General features: G+C 41.4%; 1 protein-coding gene across 1 annotated transcript in view; it reads right to left on the bottom strand.

The window, feature by feature from the left end:
* The window catches only part of LOC124796014 (insulinoma-associated protein 1a-like), a 68,935-nt gene extending 50,792 nt beyond the window's left edge, over nt 1–18,143 (bottom strand). The window contains exon 1 of the mRNA XM_047260097.1: nt 18,004–18,143. Within this exon, the coding sequence (XP_047116053.1) occupies nt 18,004–18,143 (140 nt within the window). The remainder of the gene's footprint in view (nt 1–18,003) is intronic.
* Between the last annotated feature and the right edge of the window lie 3,159 nt (nt 18,144–21,302).

The raw sequence follows: 21,302 nt of genomic DNA, 5'->3' as shown, positions 1-21,302 counted from the left end.
AATGTACTGCTCTACTAGAATAGTGACCATTACTCCCATAACATGATGTTGTTTCTGTGCCATGCATCTGCTGCATTTTTTGACGGTTAAGATCTGCTTGTCACATCATATAAGGATGACATGCTCAAACTGTGCTTGATACTTGTTTGGTGTTTATAATTTGAGACGATTTTGGAGAAACTGGGATGGTTGTCTATGCACCAGACAGGTTGTTCAGTAGCTGCAGTTCATACCACATACTAATTCTTTATGGTGAATTTTAAAACATCGTACTTGAATCTTTTTTGGCTCCACAACTAATGCACGAACCCTTACAAGAGAATGCATGTATATCCGTGAATTTTTGAATTTCCCTGGAGAATTTATTTGTGAGTTACTGGTCATTTTAATTTCCTACGATTTTTTTGCATGAGATAAAGCATATGTGTGCTGCTTGCATTTTAAAATTTCCTCGACATTTTAACTCTGGTCAAAGCGAAGGTGCTGTCAAATGGTTTGTAGCGGTGAGTGCAACACCTTTGCAAAAAGCATACTAGTGCTGAGAATCAGAATTATCATCTTGAACTTCGCATTAGGTGCTCGAGTCGACAGTAGGCTTTCTCTGCCCCAATACACAGAGCTGTCACAGGCTGTGACTCCCGGGTGAATGAGACTCTGTGCCTGAGGCTCTAACCTTCTGGTGGTGACATCAGTACAGTTGAGTGATTGGACACAGCTTTTTGTGTCAGTTTGGTAGCCACCTGTGGTGTGGTATTTGTTTATGTGAAGACATAAACGTTCATGTACTATTCCACATAGTTCGATAACTTAGGGCAAGTCAGCTCTTGGGTTCGAAATTTAGCGTGAGAATCGATTAAACTGTGATGTGAGATGGGAAATTATTTAAACCGTGATGTCTGAAAGGAAACCTTTTAAACTTTGGACAGCTGGGATAGCTACATTTTAAACTTAGGGTAAGTGATTCATATTTTAAACGACGTTAACACAATGGAACGGGTAACTCTGCAGCCCTGCATCCTTCAAGTCCATAACATTGGAATCTGATGTCACAGGGGTGGAAAAGTTGACGAACATTGCGGCTACGCCCTTATTCACAGGTCTTCCATCTTGGATCACCACCTTCGATTATGACAGCATACAGTTGTAGACATATTTCCCTGTGCTCCATATTGTGTCACCATCTTCGATTTTTTTGAATTTCACACAAATAGCACTATTAATTTTTTAATTTCCCGCGCCTTTACACTTAGATGACCACCTTACTTTGACAGTGACATCACAGGAGTGGGGAAAATCTATATAGCACAAATGGAGTATTTTAAATGTTGTGTTTTTGGACACACAGCAGTCATAAGGGCGGGGGTGGCAATTTGACAAAAATACCCGATGTCCTTGATACTGTCATGGGGAATGGGGAGAGAGGAAATCTGACAACAATTCAGAACTGGCCTAGTTCTACTACTAATATTCATGCAGTGACTGCACTGGCTCTAAGGCCTCTCGCAAGGGTAACGATCGACAAAATATTGGACCCAGGACTGGTGAGTGTGGTCGAGGAACGATGAGCCTACTTTGAGGGAGAAGATAGTAAGACCAAACAAAGAGTCATATATATTTCACTCAAAAGATTGTGTTTACTATAGGTTTAGTGAAATGGAGGTAAACATTCCATTTAGACTAAACTGCAAATTCTTTCTGTTGGTACTCAGTCTATACGACTAAGTGCAAGTCGCAAAAGTTTCCTGCTGTCATACGAGTGTCCAGTGAACGAACTAAGGAGAATCTTTAGATAATCCTTATGTAGGACCAAATTATGATTGAGTTATGTTATTTACGTTATCACACATGGATTTCAGTGGGGCTAGGAATCCTTTAATATTATTCGCTAATGTAGTGAGCATCTGTGGTAAGTGGTTGAAGGACAGTGAAGCCATGATTAGGTGAAATTGATGTTGTTCATCCATGTCTGATCAAAGAAAGTAGAGCTCTTTAAAGCAGGATAGGTGGCGATCTGTGGTAGATATGACGACATAACGCAGTGCTGGAGCAAGCAGCAGTGCTTCAGAACACACCGTTTAGCGCACAATGTTGAACATGGGCTGCCACAGCAAACGACCCCTACCTATTCCGATATTGACCTCGCAACATCGTCAGTCACAGTTGCAATGGGTGTGGGATAATCGAGATTGGACCAAAGATCAATGGAAATGTGTCATCTGGTAGGATGAACCATGTCTCTTGGAACATCAGGTCGATCGTTGTGTCTGGATAATCAGCTATCCAGGTGAAGCACTGCTCAATACACGAAACACGCCATGGACTCAGATCTGTGGGAGCAGTATTGTTCTATGGGAGACATTCACCCGAACTTTCATGGGACCTGTGGAAGTAATCAAAGGACCATCACAGCTGTGGACTATGTGGACATTATTGCGGACCATCTACATCCTTATGTGTCTGAATGGATTTTCCGATAGCGATCCAGTAGTATAACAGTCTGTATGACAAGGCCAGAATCACGCTACAGTGGTTTGAGGAACTTGATAGTGAGCTAATGTTGATGTCTCAGCCAACAAATTTGCCTAATCTTATCCTGATTAAAAACGTGTGGGTCACTATCGAGTGCAGGGCAGATTCTACAGCTACCATAGCACAGATAAGAGGGCCTGTGAGCCCTATCAACACAAGCTGTTTCGAACTGGTTATTAACAGTGGAACTATGGACACACACACATCTCTAGCCCATCTCCCACTCACGCCACAACATCGATGTGCACGGCTCGAATGGTGACGTCAGAGAATCACTTGAAAGATGGAACGGCGCGCCGTGGGCTTCAGCAATGAAAGCACATTCTTCCTACATGCTAGTGATGGTCGTTTGTGCGTACGACGTAGACATGGTGAGTGCTGTCTCGGAGGGTGCATTCGTCGAAGACACAATGGCCCCGCCGCAAGCCTTAAGGTCTGGTATGGGACAAGCTACAACTCTCGTTCAGCTTTCGTGTTTCTGGAGTGGACGCTAACCAGCGCATGATAGATGGAGAACGTTGTTAGATCCGTTCTTTTGGCGTTTTTGCAACAGGAAGGTGATATGTTCTCATATACTCACCCACACACTGCCGTGAAATTCAACGTGCCCTGCAAGATGTGTAGCAACATCCATGACCAGCATGATTCCAAAATTTTCTCCAGTCGAGCATGTGTGGGATATGACGGGACAAGAAATGACTCATCAACCAAAAGTTCTTACAGAACTACGTGAACAGGTGGAGCAGGCGTGGCATAATGCATCGCCATCTGTAAGATCGATTGGATGCCAGAAACAACGTCTATATTGCCGCCGCCTATGGAGGCTACACCACCTGCTAATATTGATATTTCAGCGTGTGTCTATACCTGGTACTTCAGAATCGCTTGTGCTACTGATCTGCAAATGCAACCATTTCGCGTATTCCATATGCGCTTTTGCAGGAATAAATCTTGAGTGAATTGGAAACTTCTAAAAGGTGGTACTAACTTTTCTCCTACAGTGTATTTAGGCTCTAACACCGGCTCCAGAAGTGAGTTCTAGGGCAGCGAGCAGCCCCAAAAAGACTTCACCAGGACATCATTCACTACAACGCAGACGCTATCCAGTCTGCACATCACCGAGGGACCGCACTTCGTCAATGTAATGGTGGTGTGCTAGGATGCCTGGATATACTCTACTTCTTCACCGCCTTGACAACGCCGGACTCAGTGCTGGCAATATTTGCGTAGCCTTACACATTTTCTCTGGTCCTCTTGTCAGGACAGTCAAGTGCGTCGCCAAAAAATTGCCGTTGTTGTGATCCCATTACATTTTTTGTACTCTAACGTCTGTCTAAGAGGCCAGGACTTAAACTTTTGGTTCCTACCTCAGAACTTAACATTGTTCAAGTAACTTTACATTACACTTCAGAATTTAATTTGATCAATCTTATAAACTTTAACTGTGTGGAATTCTGAAACTGTTTTTGTTGTTGACATCTTCAACTTTTATAGTCCTGTCTTCCTCAGTTGCGTGTAATATTACAGTATATTAATAATTTTTACGTATGGACCGTCTGACAGCAACTGAATAAAACACAATTTTAGTGCCATACGCGTTTCGCCTTTATTTTCTGCAAGGCATCATCAGTGGCCTGGAATATGTACATATGTTAGCTATTTTATTTACGTTTTTGTCATTGTATCTATAGGTTATAAACAGTTCTGGTGGTTGGTATTTCCTATTAAGTAGTAATGTTTTGAACTGTACTTACAGGTTGCGTAGACAATTTCCTACATATTACGCTCCTGTTGCATTTTTGGTGTTGTTCTTCTTCGTACGAACGCCAATTTGCGGTTTTTTCCCCATTCCACAACACTATGCACTGAACGCTTGTTTTAAAGCAATGTTTTGGTTTCTGTTGCTGACTGTCAAATGTTTTTGCCAAAGATCGAATGTTATTGCCAAACTTATGAGTGTAACTATTGAAGTATCTGTGGTCTGTTCGTGTATGCATTTGTGTGTGCGTTTGTGTATGTGTATGTGTGTGTGTGTGTGTGTGTGTGTGTGTGTGTGTGTTTTGTGTGGTATATATTTTTTGTGCTGTGTGTGTGTGTATTTTGGTGTTTATATATTGCTGTCTGTGTGTGTGTGTGTGTGTGTGTGTGTATGTCTGTGTCTCCAGATGATGTGGGGAAGAGTTTTCTTTTTTTTTATTATTTTTTTTATGTTATCATTTCCTTTACTAAGTGTAGTAGGGAGCCTGTGCTGATGTGTGTTTGTCCATTTATCACATGTTTGTTTTCTGCTATGGCTTTCTGGATGTGGAAGTTTTCTTGCATTTGTATAAGATGTTTGTCATGGTTGCTTATTCTCATTATTTTCATTTCTTGTTCCATGTTTGTAGGATGATGGTTGTAGTGTTTTAAAAGCTCTGCAAATGTGGAATGGTTTGTTTCATACTTCCAACATCTGATATGTTCTTTGTATCTTGTTTGAAAATTCCTGCATTCCTATGTATACTGCATCACAACTTAGACATTCAAGTTTATATATTCCTGATTGTTGGAATTTGTCTCTCTTGGTAGCTGGCTGGCTTAGGTGTGATTGAAGGATTTGCCCAGGCTTATATGCTATTTTGTTTGTGTTTTATTCAGTTGCTGTCAGACGGTCCATAAGTAAAAATTATTAATATACCGCAATGTTTTTGTTGTTGTTCACTCAGTTCAAGAAGACCCAAGTTTGTTTCCTTGGAAGTTACTGATTGTGTTACAATAGCGCCAGTGGCATTATCGGTGTGACATATTCTTTGTTTACAATAAAATTTTTTAATGATGTGTGTGTTGCATTTCTGTGTGATATTTCCGTTGGGACGAGACATATCAGATATAATATGTGGATGGTTGGTGAATTGGTACGTTGGTTGTCGTGTGCAGTTTGTTGTAAAGATTTTCATGCATGGAGTGAATCTTTTGTGCGACGATCTTCATTTTTAGGTCATTATACGTTGTTCAGTTTTTAATAAACAATGCAAAATTTAAAATTATTTATAATGTTTTGTTTTGGATAGTCTAGGGATTTTGTAATGTGTATAGGGGCAGCGTACATCGATATAAAGCACGCAACCGACATTATTTGTTTTAACCGTTTTGTAAAATTGGAGATTGTTTTTGCTGTTGCTGTTGAAATTGTTTTCATTAATGAGTATTGTGCGCCTAATGCACTTTTTAGGTTTATTGCTGTTTCCTTTCTATCGAAGTGAACTCTCTCAATTCCATTCGGTTACCTTTCACGTGAAGAATAACTCTGTGAGTGATGTAACTAATGAGGAAGTTGTAATATATTCCAAGAATTCTCCCTTAATACAGGTTTTTCAATTTTTGTAATTAGGTTTTCGTGGGTGCCTGTATTCAGGTTCTTGCCACTTCAAGTTTTTCCGCTTTTCAGCGACATTCTCATGTGAGTCGGACAAATGTGTCCATTCGTGTTGTCCTTAATCGAATGTGTTTAGTAATCACTGTTAGTCCTGTGTAGCATTGGTTCCCAATGCTTAAGTAATACTCCCCGATAGGACACACAAATGTTTTGTAAGTAGTCTTTTTTGCAGGTTGATTGCATTCTCCAACCAGTGAACCCACAACTGAAAGGTGATGGTTCCATTCCGTGCCCTCACAGACTGTTACACGCAGGTATTTGCGTGTGTTGACTGCTTCCAGTTGTGAGTCATTGATATTGCAGCTGTCGGATGTAACTTTTCTGCGGTTTCTGAAGTATACAGTTTTACATGTCTGTAAATTTTAGAGAATTTGCCAATCCTTGCACCAGGATTATCGAGACTTGACAGAATATATCTACACAGATGGCTTGATTGATAACTGCATCATCTGCATAAAGATTCAGGTTACAAAAAGGTGCTCGACGTTAATGCTCGTTTATTTGATTCTTCAGTCCTTTGGCGAATTGAGCCTTTCTCGAAAAACTGCCTCGAACTTCTGTTTTAGACGAGTAACTATCTGGTTAAAATAGGCCTCTCGTTGTGAGTGCGCGTGTAAATCAGTCAAAAACTATGCCGCGAGTGGATCGGTGACGTCGATGGTCAGTTGACTGTGCCGAGTGTGGAGCTCTAAAATGTTAAGTATGCTTGCAGGTTATGCATGAGTAAAAGGGGACTGTCACGTCTCGTCTGTTAACACAAGAAGTTAACATATTTTCGCCGAGTTCAGTGCTTTTAGTAAAGGATTTCGTGTTTTGTATCGTCTTTTTTTCGTAGTTTCCTTTGTTTCGTGACGCATTGTAAACATTTCCTGGGAGGCTGACATTTTTACTAATACTGTTTTCCCACACAAGAGGCGGAATATCTGAAAGCAAAAGGGTAATGACGTTTTATAATGCCTGTACAAAGAAAAATGTACACTATGCATAAACAAACAAACAAACAAAAAAGTGTAAAAATAATCATTGTTTAACAAAAATTGTTTCAGCAGTGAATAAGTCAGACCTATTGATAGAGAAAAATAAATTAAGATGTTATTTCGCTATTTACTGCGTTCTAAATACTGATGATTTGTTTGTAAGCATATATTTTCTCGAGGAAATAAATTTAATTGCGTAGAAATGTTTGGAGGAAATTTTTTCTATTTTTTTCCTTTCTGAAGAATTTGGGGAATTATCCGTATGAGGAAACTGACTAGAAATTTTGCTTTGGTCGTTCATAAACATTATCATCACTCGGTAACTACATTTTGATTTTTTCGAAAAAGGGTAGTCCTTCATAACCACAATTTTACCGTCATCCTATACAGCAGACAGCTCTCAGAACACACACAATTTTGTTGCTGTTGTGTAAACAAAACCGACCACAAGTAAAAGGCGAGAATGAATACAGCAATATTCATAATACGCTAAGTGCGCTGCAGTAGACTCACTTACCAAGAGCACTCGACTGAGACTAAGTAGTTCGTATAAAAGTGGTATAAGTTCTTCCGATCCGACTCTTGTTCCAGACCGAGCTATGTGGTGCAGTGGTTACCACACTGGACTCGCATTCGAGAGGCCAGTGGTTCAAATCCGGGTCAGGACATATTGATTTAGGTTTTCCATGATTTCGATTCAGGCAAATGCCTAGATGGTTCCTTGAAAGGAGACGGTCGATGTCCATCCACATCCTTGAAACATTTCGAGTTTTTCTTCCTTCTCTAATGACCTCAGTGTCAATGGGACATTGAACCCTAATATTCCTTCCTTTATCTTGCCCCACGACTAATCTCTACCGTCCGTGATACTACGGCTGTCCAGCGAACACATCCTGGTCCCTTAGTTTGTTTCTCCCCCAGCTGGTAGCATTAAATACTCAGCACCAGACAGCAGTCTGGCAGCCTTTAATCGCTCCTCTAAGACCTATGCTTCATTAGAACAAATACACTTGCGATTCCCTCTCACTATTTGTCTGGGCGTCCTCTTCCCCTCGGAGAGTTGCATTTCCGAAATACATCTACTTCTGTACTCCACAATCCACCTTACACGTTTGGAATCACCACCATTTCTATAGTAACCGGAATTGTGTCACGGGTGACCGATCGAGGGTGTCGATAGTGAGTCGTCGAAAAGCAAGAAAGGCAACAACAGCAATGGGCGAAGGATAAGACAACACGACAGAATGACAAGTCCGGAGTGGAAACCAAATCGGGAGCCTTAGACGTAGCAGTATCAAGAACCGAACAACGCTGCGTATAATGAACAAACGAGAGCGTAGTCGGTACACTGTAGTCCAGTTTTTTTAAAAAAGGGTGGAACCCCTCCACGCCCACACCGACACTGTGACCATCTCAAAAGATCTACTGTCACCTCCGAATTTGTTAGTTCCTACTCGAGGACTTTTACGGGGCATGGGACCGTGATATTATCCGCGCATCTGGGTAGGACTACGCACTAACACGGTTGCATCGAGAAGGTAGTGGATGAAAAGCGAACGAAGGGTAGCGGTTTCAAGGGCAGAAGGGGGTGGGAGGGGGGGGGGGAGCGAATACCAAGGCAAGACCCAAGGGGGAAAAAAAACTGCGATAGTCCGGTCGAGTAGTAGGAGCAGTAGCGGTTTTCTTGCGTTCTGGAAAGATTATGCAAGGGTAGGGTGGTTGTTAGTTTTGAATATCGCGCAATGGTCGCTACCGTTATCATAGGTCGTCATAAAGAATGCCAGTCCTTTCAAGGAGAGGTACTCCTTAGGTGGACACCTGCGAAGACTCTTGGGCCAGCTGCAGCGTCTGTAACTGTTACATGCCAAGATTGTCATATAAGTGGTCGATTGGTCATAAATCGGTTGCTGTGTAAGGGTTTTGGTTGTGTTTGTTTGCCTCTAGTGTGCAGTACGGCTTCCCTGCGTTGCCGGTTGGTCGGCTAGTATACACCTGGCAGTGCCAGTTAATTTTGCTATGCTGCAGGGCTTCACCAGTATCTGTCACGCTTGTGTAACGCTGAAGACCAGGTCCCTTCACTGAGAGCTTCATAGAACGGCCTCGGGCGCCTATAGGCTGGCGTGTGGGGCATGTCCCGCTTCTAGCGCTGAAGTGGCGACAGCAACGCTCGCAAATATGAGAGCCGCCTAGCGACTGTCCTCTTGGTCCACGCGTTCTGGCGAGCTTTCGACCACATCGGGCCAGCATACCGGAAATTCCCCCCTTTCTGCCCTATCGTGAATAATGCATAGAGAGAAGTCTCAGTAAGCCTCCGTATGAACGCCAGTTCCTCTGATTCCCCCGTCGTGGTCACTTCGCAGTATGCATAGTGAAGGAAGTAATATGTTGCTCATCTCTTCTTGGAACATAGTCTCTTGGAATTTCAACAACAAACCTCTCCCTGATGCAAAACACCTCTTTTGTAGTGTTTGACATTGGAGATGGATAGCATATTTGTAACAAGAACTTAAAATAATCCAACGGACAATTGTCACTTCCACAGGAACGGCATCAGCTCTTGTAGCTCAAATAACAAATGCAGAAACAGTACAAGCCATACTGAAAGAGAAGAAAAGTGCACCAGGAAAAGACAGTATAGCCGGCCGCGGTGGTCTAGCGGTTCTAGGCGTTCAGTCCGGAACCGAGGGACTGCTACGGTCGCAGGTTCGAATCCTGCCTCGGGCATGGATGTGTGTGATGTCCTTAGGTTAGTTAGGTTTAAGTAGTTCTAAGTTCTAGGGGACTGATGACCACAGATGTTAAGTCCCATAGTGCTCAGAGCCATTTGAACAGACAGTATAAATCGAAACCCAGTCCACCTAGAACCCAAGAAAAAATGATCACAAGCGTTGAAACACTATACAACGCAGCCATGACATTAAGCAAAGTCACAGCACAATGGAAGCAGGCTAAAATTGTAATGCTATCATAACCAGCCACCTAATGGCCCACGATAATATCAGCCCTTCGCCCTGCTCCCTGTTATAGGGAAATACTTTGAGACAATCATCAACAACAGGTTCATTACATTCGCCGAAAAACTAACATCATGCCAGACTGCCAAGCGGATTTCTGAAAGCACCGCTCCGCTATCGACCCCATTGTGCAGTTATGTAGCAGTGTCATTGGAGGTCTCAACATTCAGGACGGCGATTCTGCACTGTGTTCAAGCAGAGAAAGAGGGTTCGACAATATGGGGGATGAGGGACAGTATTACAAAGTACTTAAAGTAGACGTTCCATCACAACTTACAACACTATTGTCGAATATAGTAGACAACCGCCCCTCCAGAAGAGTCTTTAATGAGGCCGGATTTAAACCATTCATATTAGAACGAGGGGTACCACATAGGCTTATCATGCTTTATAGCCTTTACATGTCAAACGTTCCACACCCAAATAAGTGGGATGACGACTAACACTTTACACTAAGAACATGCCTTATTGGTGCGACGCATCAGTGGCACATGAAACCAACAAGCAGACTCAGGATTACTTGAACGAACTTGAACAATAATTCAGCTAATGGGAAGTTGAGCCTAGTGCAGCTGAAACGCAGTTAACAATGTTTGAACACGAAATATCACGAAATATGATACAGAAACCAGAAGGCGCTAAGCAAAAACTATGTCAGAAAGTCACTGCAAAAGACACTACGAAATACCTGGCGGTCATCTTAGACAACCATGTGTCTTGGAATCAGCACACCAAAGACTAAATCTGCTTCGAATGCTAAGATACAGAATAAAAGGGCAAATAAAGTCACGATTGTGTACACCTAAAAAACATTTCTCTGTCCCGTCTTAGAATATGACAAAATGACTGGAATTAACAGCGAAAATGGGAGACACTAGATGCCACAGAAAGACAGTCATAATTAAACCACTCGAGTGGCAATATACAAAATTTAGGTACCCTAAAGCTAAATATCCTTATCACAAAATCATCAAAACCTGCATGAAAGACTACAGCCACGATAAATGCCACAGACGTAGACGTAGGCGAGGACAATACAAAACACCTACTTGAAAATGAAACAAAAGGTGACGTAAATAACTAGAAATAATTAGCAAAGTACAAAATAGGATGAAACACAGAATAACACACAAGATGAAGAAATTTACCTAAAACAGGATACAAACAAGACCAGAGCTGAGAGATCATTTCTGAGGTTGTAGGGAGGTTTCTCTCGGCAACTGGGTAAATGCCAGGATCAGCAACACATCCTCCCAGACGAAAAGAAGAGCTAACTAAATCTACTCAGAAAATCAGTATGAAAGTCACATTAAAAAGATAAAATGTGACACCGCATGGTAACAATATCTTCTATTAATCAAACCTCGGCTCCAAAACTGCTGACAAGCAGTATTCAAAAGTGGGCCGGACGAGTGCTTGTAAGCCATTTCCTTCGCAAATGAATCACATTTCCTTAACATCCTCAGTCCTTGTGTAGCATTTTGTAGCATATATGTCACATCCAACGTTTATTTTTTTCTATCTGAGGGAATGGACTACATTTACTGTGCCTGGCTGTAGCATGTACTTTACACTACGCCCTTTCTGTGCATCACTTGCTTTCGTTTCTCAATAGGTGGCAATGTTTGCTTAAAGAAAGTAGTTTTTCTCGATGTCAGCATGGCTTCGAGAAATAAGTCTGATTTATGTTTGTTTTTAGTAATTTTTGAACCCGACTGCCTTTATAATACGGTGTAATATGCTAACACATCCTTCACTATCGAATAAGTGATTGTTTACTTAATCGTAACAACATGGCGATATGATTTTTTTTCCAATATAGTGCTGTATCTACACTCGGCAATGGCCTATACTTTCACATTCACAGGATAGAATGAAAGAGGAAGAAGCGAATGTAGAAGGAAAGGATAACTGTATGGCAAAGATGCTGCAGCTGGTACGACGAAGCACCCCAGAGCACCAAAAGCCTGCGCCATTACCAACATCAATGAAGTTCCACGCGTTGCATCTAGCTGAGATTATGACTAAAACTCGGAAAAATTAGTGCAGATGTAGATTGTCGGGATGTAACGGTTTTGTATTTGTGCAGTGCTGAATTTCGCAACAGTTTTTTTTCCCTATTGAAAACAGCCTCACGAAGTTTCCACCGCGATCAGTGACGGCTCTACTACATTCTCTCGGATATCCCCGAGTTACTTTTACGTCAGTCAGCTCCGTTCTGTTAAAAATTTCGTGTTGAGTCTTGTCTGTTAGAAGTCCCTGAGTCCAATCAGAAGTCTGTCCTGATATTCGGTGAGCGCTTAGTTTGTATATTATATGACTGTACAGGGAACACGGCATCAACCTGGGCGACTTTATCTTCGATGCTCTGGATCTGAAGAACGAACAGAGCGGGCACAGTTTCGTAAGATTCCATGTCGATTCATTTAGAAGAGATTTTCATTCGTTAAAAAGCTCTTAATACGTGATCATAAAACATGTTCCATAATTATAGAACAGATTAACATTAATTCCAGACATGTCCAGCTATGTGAACAACATAACCGCCCAAGACAATCATATTTTCTGACAAAACTGATATTGTTTTCCAGATTATTACTGATTATTATTGATTATTTTGTCGGATACATGGCAAATATAATCGTAAAAGTATTTAATTTTAGATTGTAACTTAAAAATGTGTGACATTCATACTCATTTTAATCGTACACGCGCACTAAGGGTTCCGTACAAACTTAATTACATATAGTTCATCCATCTTGGGAATCGAGAATCTCAACCGGTTTTGCCTGTTATCGATATCGATACTGGCCAGATATAAGTCCCGGGAATTCCAAGGCTGTATCAAAATCTCTACTGTAGTTCCTCAGACTAACCCGGACATACTAAAAGAAGTGAGCAGGATATTGTTTATGTACGTAGAGGGAGAATATTGATTGGAACATTTTTATTTACTTTATTAACCAGGACTACAGCTTACATTTTATGATTTGCATGCAGTAATGTTCGTCTATTACGATTTTGACGAACGATGAAAGCAATGTATCTCCGTATGGCAAAAGATTATTTTTGTTGTGATATAATTATAGTTTAATAAGTTTCAGACTTTTTACGTTGCATGTTCTGTGAGTCCTTGCTTCTTGCCGAATTTCATGATTCTAGGTCAACGGAAAGTTCCTTTATAAGTTTTCATGAATGAGTTTGCGAATATCAAAATATGTGACATTAATGACAGAATATTTTGATTGCATTATATTAGAAGATTAAATCTTTAACATCTCCAAGGGACCATAAACTTTAGTATGTCACATAAATTTGAGCTTGATACGACAACCTGATGCAGAGAAAAATGGTTCTTAAAAGACTCACAGACGGATAAAAAATAACAAAAAATATTTTCTCGTGTTATATAATTACAAATTAATTTTTGGGTTTTTTCCTTATACTGTAAAACTTTTCTTCTTCCCTAATTTCATGATCCTACGTCATCGAGAAACACCCACAGGTTTTGGTGAGTGAGTTTTCGCGTACCAAAATATGTGACGTAAATGGCCGTATCTTCTGATTTAAGTGACTTAAAAGCTTACAATTTTTACACCAAGAAGGGACCATAGATCTTTATATGCCGTGATATAAATTTAAACCTCATACTTCTGCCAGTTCCTGAGAAAAATGATTCTTAACAGTCTGACAAACAGATAGAGAGATGGACAACGAAGTGATACTACAAGGGTTCTGTTTTTACAGATGGAGGCACGGAACCGTAAAAAGGTTTACTTCGAACGTAATCACAAGTCATGTTTACCTTTTAAGTGTCAAAGTAATTCATCTGTAACAAACATAAATACTGAGTAGATAACCATCAACCCTTTGGAATATAATAAATTTTTTGTGTTAGCTACAAAATTTAGTTCTTACGGCATGACACCTCTCAAAAGTGATCAAGCAATTTATACAAAAAATGGATATTGTCGAGTCTTACCCCTCCCCCCCTCCCCTCTGTGAAAAATTTTTTCGGGCGCCTATAGACCACTATTAATTAATATTACATTTGGGGATGAATAACGATGGAGATATTCCTAGCCCATCGGAGTCGCCGGCAATTACGTCTTCCCGAAGAGTTGACATGGGACACAGTGTTAGATGTTTAGTAGACGTTTTAAATGCCATCTACCTTCTACTGATTGAGTTGTGTTTCAACTGGATGATCTAAGTGCATGTTCATTACCATAAATACGCAACAGATCTGAACACGTACGTCACTATAATACGTCGCCATTGTCACGTTCACTGGTGCCAGCGCAGCGACAAAATATAGTTACGTCACCATTTAATAGACGTGTCCTGCTTTAAGTTCCCGGTGCCGACTGGTTTCACTGAGTTAAAAAAAAATCCCTGGTAGGTGTCGGAACGCCTTTCCCGAGGGTTCTGGTCGAAGCTAACGTAGTCACTGAAAAAGTTTGCCTAGAAGTGGAATCTGGAAAAGTTAGAGTCGCTCGTGACGAGTGCTCACTCACGTGCGTAAACATTATCCTATGCACACAACACAGTCGTATAAGAAGAAATACAGTTGTATGAAAACGCGATAGTCATCTCAGAAGAAAAAAGGACGGAAATGGACAACAGAAAAAAATTAGGAGGCCTCGGTAGGCAAGGACGAACTAGAAGATCAAAGAGAGCGTGGATAAAAGCTCTACAAGTATCTGTGAAAAGTGACATTTGAAATACACACTCCTGACGTACCGAATGTGGAAAATAATAAGTAACTTAAACGACGCTACAACAACAATCGTAGGTAAGCGATCGTAAAACACCTAACATGAGTTACATTTCACTCATTTTATAATTTTTCACTTTGTTTATTATATTTTATAGTTGTCATAGACAGAAACTGCCACAATATGTGGAAAGTGGTCTATTCGAGGACAAGACGCGAACTTTCTTTCAGGGCATGTTGGCGAGTTTGTTCCTGTCTGCTGTTTAGGGTGATCATATGTCTGGAAAAAGAAAATTTTTCTCAATGAAACAAGGGACAAAAGAAAACGCGTAAAATTGTTTCGTCATAAATACGAAGGCTTCGAAACTAATAATAAATAAATAAGTAACGTGTAACCTAGACATACCTCTGAATTCACTTCACGCAAACAATCGGGTAGAATTATTAGTGCAGGATTCAGCTCTCATTGACATTTTTCTGATGAATGGATCTTCTTTAGTAAGTCCACATTACTACACAACACTTTGTAAAAATCTGCGCGTGTGTGATTAAAGTTCGTACTGAAAAAACGTTCTTGCCATTCGCACGCAAACCATTCATATGAGGAAAGACTCGTTCTCTGGCAGAGTTCAGGTAAAAAAACAAGAAATTATACTATTTTAAGAAAGTTGGTATAAGGCACAGTAAATATTACAATGTGAAATAATTTCTGCGCAACTATCGCTAGATGATGTTTCCATTTTTCTGATATTTTCGGTGATATATATTGTTTAATGTACACATGCTCATCCTAAAGATCATTAGAAGCCAATTCACGAATGAAGCAGTCAGTTTTTTTGTTTATCCTTTCGTTGGGATACTCCTGCCTTGAAGTGTTACCCAGCTGCAGTCCCACAAATTCTCAATGGGTTGAAGTCACTTACTTCAATATTCAGCTGTACTATGATAAAGTATATGGACACACTTTTCAAATTTTGCAATATATGGTGATAAACCGTCATTTTCCAATCTAACATGAATTAATCTGACAGCTGATGTTATGAAACGATCTTCACGCTTGGAGACTAAATTAGATTTTAAATAATTTTACATAGAAATTACTTCAACAACTATAATTGTTTCACTCTCCACTTTTTGAACTGCAGTGTGAAAAGTTGATGCTTGGTTGTGAAGAAAGTAGGGCTCACTGTCAAAAACCACATTCTTTTCGGAAGTGGCGCATTATCAATTTGAAGTGTTTTAGCGCCCGCAGTTAACAAAAGTTCACTTTATATTTTTATTTTACAAAAATAGAACACAGTTCAGTCTTCTATCAAAGTCACAACTGTAATGAATTTGTTTTGACTGACGCTGAAGCATATGCTTTTACAGTTTTCGATATTGGTGGCAGCATTCACATCAGACACAAGTGATCACGATCTGTCAGCTTATAGCACAGGTAGTCACAGTCCAACTCTCGTCCGCAACTGTACTTTTCCAGCAAAGTCACCACACCGTTTCAGATGTGTATTTATTGTAGCCCCACAGTATAAACAGCACTTTCTTTTGTTAGTTGTTAGTATCTTTAAATTTTTCATCAAAGTGATGGAAAACAGGACATTTGAATTCTTGAGAGCTATAGTTAATGACCCATTACGCAGATAAGTCATTGCCACAAAAAAGGGACATTTTGGCGTCCCGTTCTACCTTAAAACAAGACGGGACAGAGACTCAAAAGAACAGACCTTACGGCCAATACGGGACGTTTACTCACCTTACTGCAATTGGACTCCCAAATACGGTTTTAAGGAAGCTACGGAGTCATCATAAGTAATTACTTTCGAATATCTTATATTATATTTGCTATCGATATTAATAGCAGAACAAAAGAATCGATACCAAGACTGGGGTAGCATTATTGATTTCCTTTTCGTATTTTTCAGATTTTCTTTAACACAAAAGGACTTATTTAGAATAGAAGGCGAAATATGAAAGTTATGATCACTGTGTTAGGTTTCAATATTCAGTCGAACGAAGGTTTTGTAAGCTACCTCCTTCGTGAGAGGACTACACTTCCTGGGGATGAATCTCAATACGGCATATCCCTTACCTGCAATTAGTTTTTAATGAAATCTGGCAGAAAATCCAAAGAGATCCTGGTCGTACTTAAATTGCATCAGCGTCAAGACACAATCAATACCCGCACTGCAAATGATACGAATGGTAATAATACCGATGATAGCACCAGTAAAGCGGAGTTATTAAACACAATTTCCCGAAATGCCTTCACCAGAGAAGACAAAGTAACTGTTTCCGAATTCGAATCAAGAACAACTGCCAAGTTAAGTAACTTAGAAGTAGACATCCCTAGTATAATGAACGAGCTTAAATCACTTAATAAAGGCAAGTCTTCCTGTCCAGGTCACATCAGTACTCGAGAAAGGAAATAGGAGTAATCCGATGAATTACAGATACATATCACTGACGCCAGTTTGCAGCAGAACTTTGGAACATATAATGTGTTCTAACTTGATGAAATACCTCGAAGAAAATGGCCAATTGACACATAGTCAACATACATTGAGACAGTTTCCTGAAAAACAACTAGCTCTTTATTCGCACAAAGTAATAACTGCTATTGACAAGGGATCTCAAACTGATTCCATATTTCTACATGTTTCCTCACAAGAAACTTCTAACAAATAGGGCGCCTATGGATTGTCATCTCAGTTATGCAACTAGATTAGCGATTTCCTGTCGTGGTATTCGTCGGAAAGTCACCGAGTAAAACAGAAATGACATCCGGCGTTCCCTGAGGAATTGCTATAGGCCCTCCGCTGTTCCTAATCTATAAAGCGTGATTCAGCTGCCCCTACCTGTTGGTTTTATGGAACCTGCAGTGCCTTGAAAAAGCACGCATGAGATATTCATATTCTCTTGCTCGCTACTCGCAGAAAAAATTAACCTGACATTCTTGTAGGAAATTTAATGTAGTTAAACTTTGTACTGGGATGCGTTTTCGCTGGAGGCCACAGTTTTGGAGTTATTCAAGAAAAATGCGTCTGAAGGTCACTTTCGTACATTTTCCTTGAATGACATACAGCAAGGTAAAAAAAAAGGACTGCTTTACTTTCATTAGACCTAATAGTGAGGTAACATAATGCAAAGAATTTTGTTAAAATGTAAAATTAGTTCGTTTTGTGCTATGGCCATTTAAAATCTTGCTTGACTGTAGTCAATTTTTTTATTTTTTGTGAGAAAATAAATCTGGTATATGATCTGTCCCTGACAGAGCAGGCCAGAGACTGATGAACAGACAGTAACTCGTTAACTGTAGACATGACAAATCTGTAACGACTGTCACTCTATTACTTCCCCGCCAGCACGGTATCGCGGTGTCGGTGTCTTCTCGAGACGGGGTAGGAGCAGAGCTGTACGAAGGGCGGTGCCTCAATGTCGTCAACGTCTGCGTCTGCTGCGGTGGCGGCGGCGCAGCGGAAGACCGCGATCATTATGGGAAATGAGCCAGCAACAGCGTCGGCACACATCCCTTGCCGTTTTGGCTAATGAGCAGTTTGCGGGCGAACGTTCATCGGCATAATGAGGCGCGATTAGCGGAACCAGCGCCATGGCGCTTAGGTACGTAGGAGGCGCAGCCGCCCGGAAACACGTACCATGTGGGCAGTCTGAACGGTTCACACGGCTTCTGCTGGGGTGGGTCCACTAAAACTGATCGTGGGCATGTCCTACTTAGTGGCGACGTCTCCAACATTTCAAATACTGTAAAATGGATTGGTAATCAGGGGCTGTTTAGCCCCCCCCCCCCCAAAAAAAAAAATCAGCAGATTGTAATAATACTTGGAAAGTGTATTTTTTGTGCGTATTAAATTGAACAATACCTATTGACATTAACAAACTAAAAGTAAGTTAAATTATATGTCAGTGGTCTTTGTTGCAGGTTTCTCGTGTGAGTTGTTTACGAGATATCGTATTTTGAAAAGTTTCCACACCGGCACATGTGTATGTTTGCTTAAGAGTGCTTGTGTGTCTCGTGAATCCATTGCGACCTGCTAGTCAGTTAGTGCTTGACAGTCCAACCAGTAGGTCGTGAGTGGACGATGGGATTTACCAATGCAGAAAAAGCAGACATGCTCATCGAGTATGGAGAGTGTAAGACGCAAATGGTTCAAATGGCTCTGAGCACTAAGGGGCTTAACATCTGAGGTCATCAGTCCCCTAGAACTCAGAACTACTTAAACCTAACTAACCGATGGACATTCCGGGCGGGAAGGAGCGCTTGGTCCCCGGCACGAATCCGCCCGGCGGATTTGTGTCGAGGTCTGGTGAACCGGCCAGTCTGGGGATGGTTTTTAGGCGGTTTTCCATCTGCCTTGGCGAATGCGGGCTGGTTCCCCTTATTCCGCCTCAGTTACACTATGTCGACGATTGCTGCGCAAACAAGTTCTCCACGTACGTGTACACCACAATTACTGTACCACGCAAACATAAGGGTTACACTCGTCTGGTGTGAGACGTTCCCCCGGGGAGGGAGGGGGGGGGGGGGGTCCACCGAGGGCCGGACCGCACAATAACACTGGGTTCGGTGTTCGGTGTGGGGCGGCGGGGGGTGAAGTGGACTGCGGTAGTCGTCGTAGGGTTGTGGACCACTGCGGCTGCGGCGGGGACAGAGCCTCTTCGTCGTTTCTAGGTCCCCAGTTAACATACAATACAATACAATACAACCTAATGACATCACACACATCCATGCCCGAGGCAGGATTCGAACCTGCGACCGTAGCGGTCTCGCCGTTCCAGACTGAAGCGCCTAGAACCGCTCGTCCACTCTGGCCGGCTGGAAGAAGCATGCAGTTCGCTCTTGCACGGTGCATGCGGCAAGATATCTCAATAAACGTCATCCATCTCAGCAGTTATTTATCAACTTCTTCAGCTCCTTGAAAGTGGTAGTGTAACAACTATACAATTTAACAGAGAGAAACAAGTGACGACAGAGGAGGAGGCTCAAAATGGTTCAAATCGCTCTGAGCACTATGAGGCTTAACATCTGCGGTCTAACCTAAGGGCATCAGACACATCCATGCCCGAGGCAGGATTCGAACCTGCGACCGTAGCAGTCGCGCGGTTCCGGACTGAAGCGCGTAGAACCGCTCGGCCACCGCGGCCGGCAGAGGAGGGGGAAATTAATAGTCTCGCTGCTGTTGCAATTGATTCGCACCTTAGCTCTGTAATCGCCCTGTTAAATTGTTGGAAGCTTAGTCATCCGGTGTCGTAATTTTGAAATGAGAATTGTTATGGTGGTCGTTGCGACACAGGCAAAGGTCAGTTGTGGAAACTAAGCCAATGGATATTACAAGTAACGTTGTTACAGAATACGCCCGACTGACTCCACAAAATAAGAGGGCACGTACATTCGCGGGTGAGTGGTTCAAAATAAGAATTAATACCGTAAAGGAAATGGGTCATAAACATAGTTCCGCCGGTACACACTCAGTTTTACGCGAACGTACGATCGTGATAGAGGCACGTACGTTCTAAAATTCCCCGTGGCCTAGATAAAAAGAATTGCGATTAAATTGCACTTATTCATCTAAGAAGGAAAATTATCGGACTTCCAAATTAAATGAAAAGAAAGACTGCAGGTTCTTAATGTCGCGGCAAATACACCGAAATTGACATTGACGGCCACGATGGGAAAGAGATGAACACATTCACGTACCTCTATTGTTGAACAGCGCCGTCGTGAATATCGTCACCTCCATCTAAATTCTCCATATGAAATTATACTAATAATATTCTCCCAGAGTTACAGGAGCTGGGATTCGTGGTATAGTAAATCAGAAAATCATATTGACCAAGAATTGCTTTCATTGTATAACACCATTTTACTTTAAAATTACGCAACAAGTCTTAGCACCAGGACAGAAGAACAATGAAAGGTCACTAATACTATGGTAAAATTAATAAACGAAGAGCGTAAAGCTTCTTTTGTCCATCAGTATTAAATACTTTTCACATTAATCTTTGGTATGAGAGTCGAATAACTATCTATCTATTTATCAATAAGAAAAAAATATTAAGTTCCTTTACAACTCCAAGGCAACAGCACAAAAGTGGCATGAGTCAGGCAAGTGTCCTACGCATTCTACATCGAGCAGGATCCATCCCCATCACATCTATCTCCATGAAGACCTGCATAGAAACTATTTTGAGATCTTGTTAACTTCTGTACGTTGGCATTAAGACAGGATACTCCAGATGTACCATGTATCTTGTTGCAGCCACATTTACCAATCATGGCCAGATAAACCGCCGAAACACGCACTATTGGTCTATTGACAATCCCCGTTGGCACTGTTAGATGCAACGTCAGTGTCCATGGAGTGTAAACGTGTGGTGTAGGATAGTGAAACATCAGCTCACAGGGCCGTTATCAAAGGCGGAACATTGAACGCGATCAAGTATAGCAACATCGTAACAGATCATCCTCCACGGATAATACGTTCCTCTGCAGACTAGGAAAATGGAAATGAGCGTTTGGCGTCATTGGCCGGGAGGCCCCTTGCGGGGCAGGTACGGCCGCTTTGGTGCAGGTCTTACTTCATTCAACGCCACATTGGGCGACCTGCGCTCCGGATGGGGATGAAATGATGATG

The sequence above is a fragment of the Schistocerca piceifrons genome, chromosome 4, assembly GCF_021461385.2.
Source record: "Schistocerca piceifrons isolate TAMUIC-IGC-003096 chromosome 4, iqSchPice1.1, whole genome shotgun sequence".
Lineage (NCBI taxonomy): Eukaryota > Metazoa > Arthropoda > Insecta > Orthoptera > Acrididae > Schistocerca > Schistocerca piceifrons.
The sequence above is the reverse complement of the archived record's forward strand: the minus strand, read 5'-3'. Positions and strand labels throughout refer to the sequence as shown.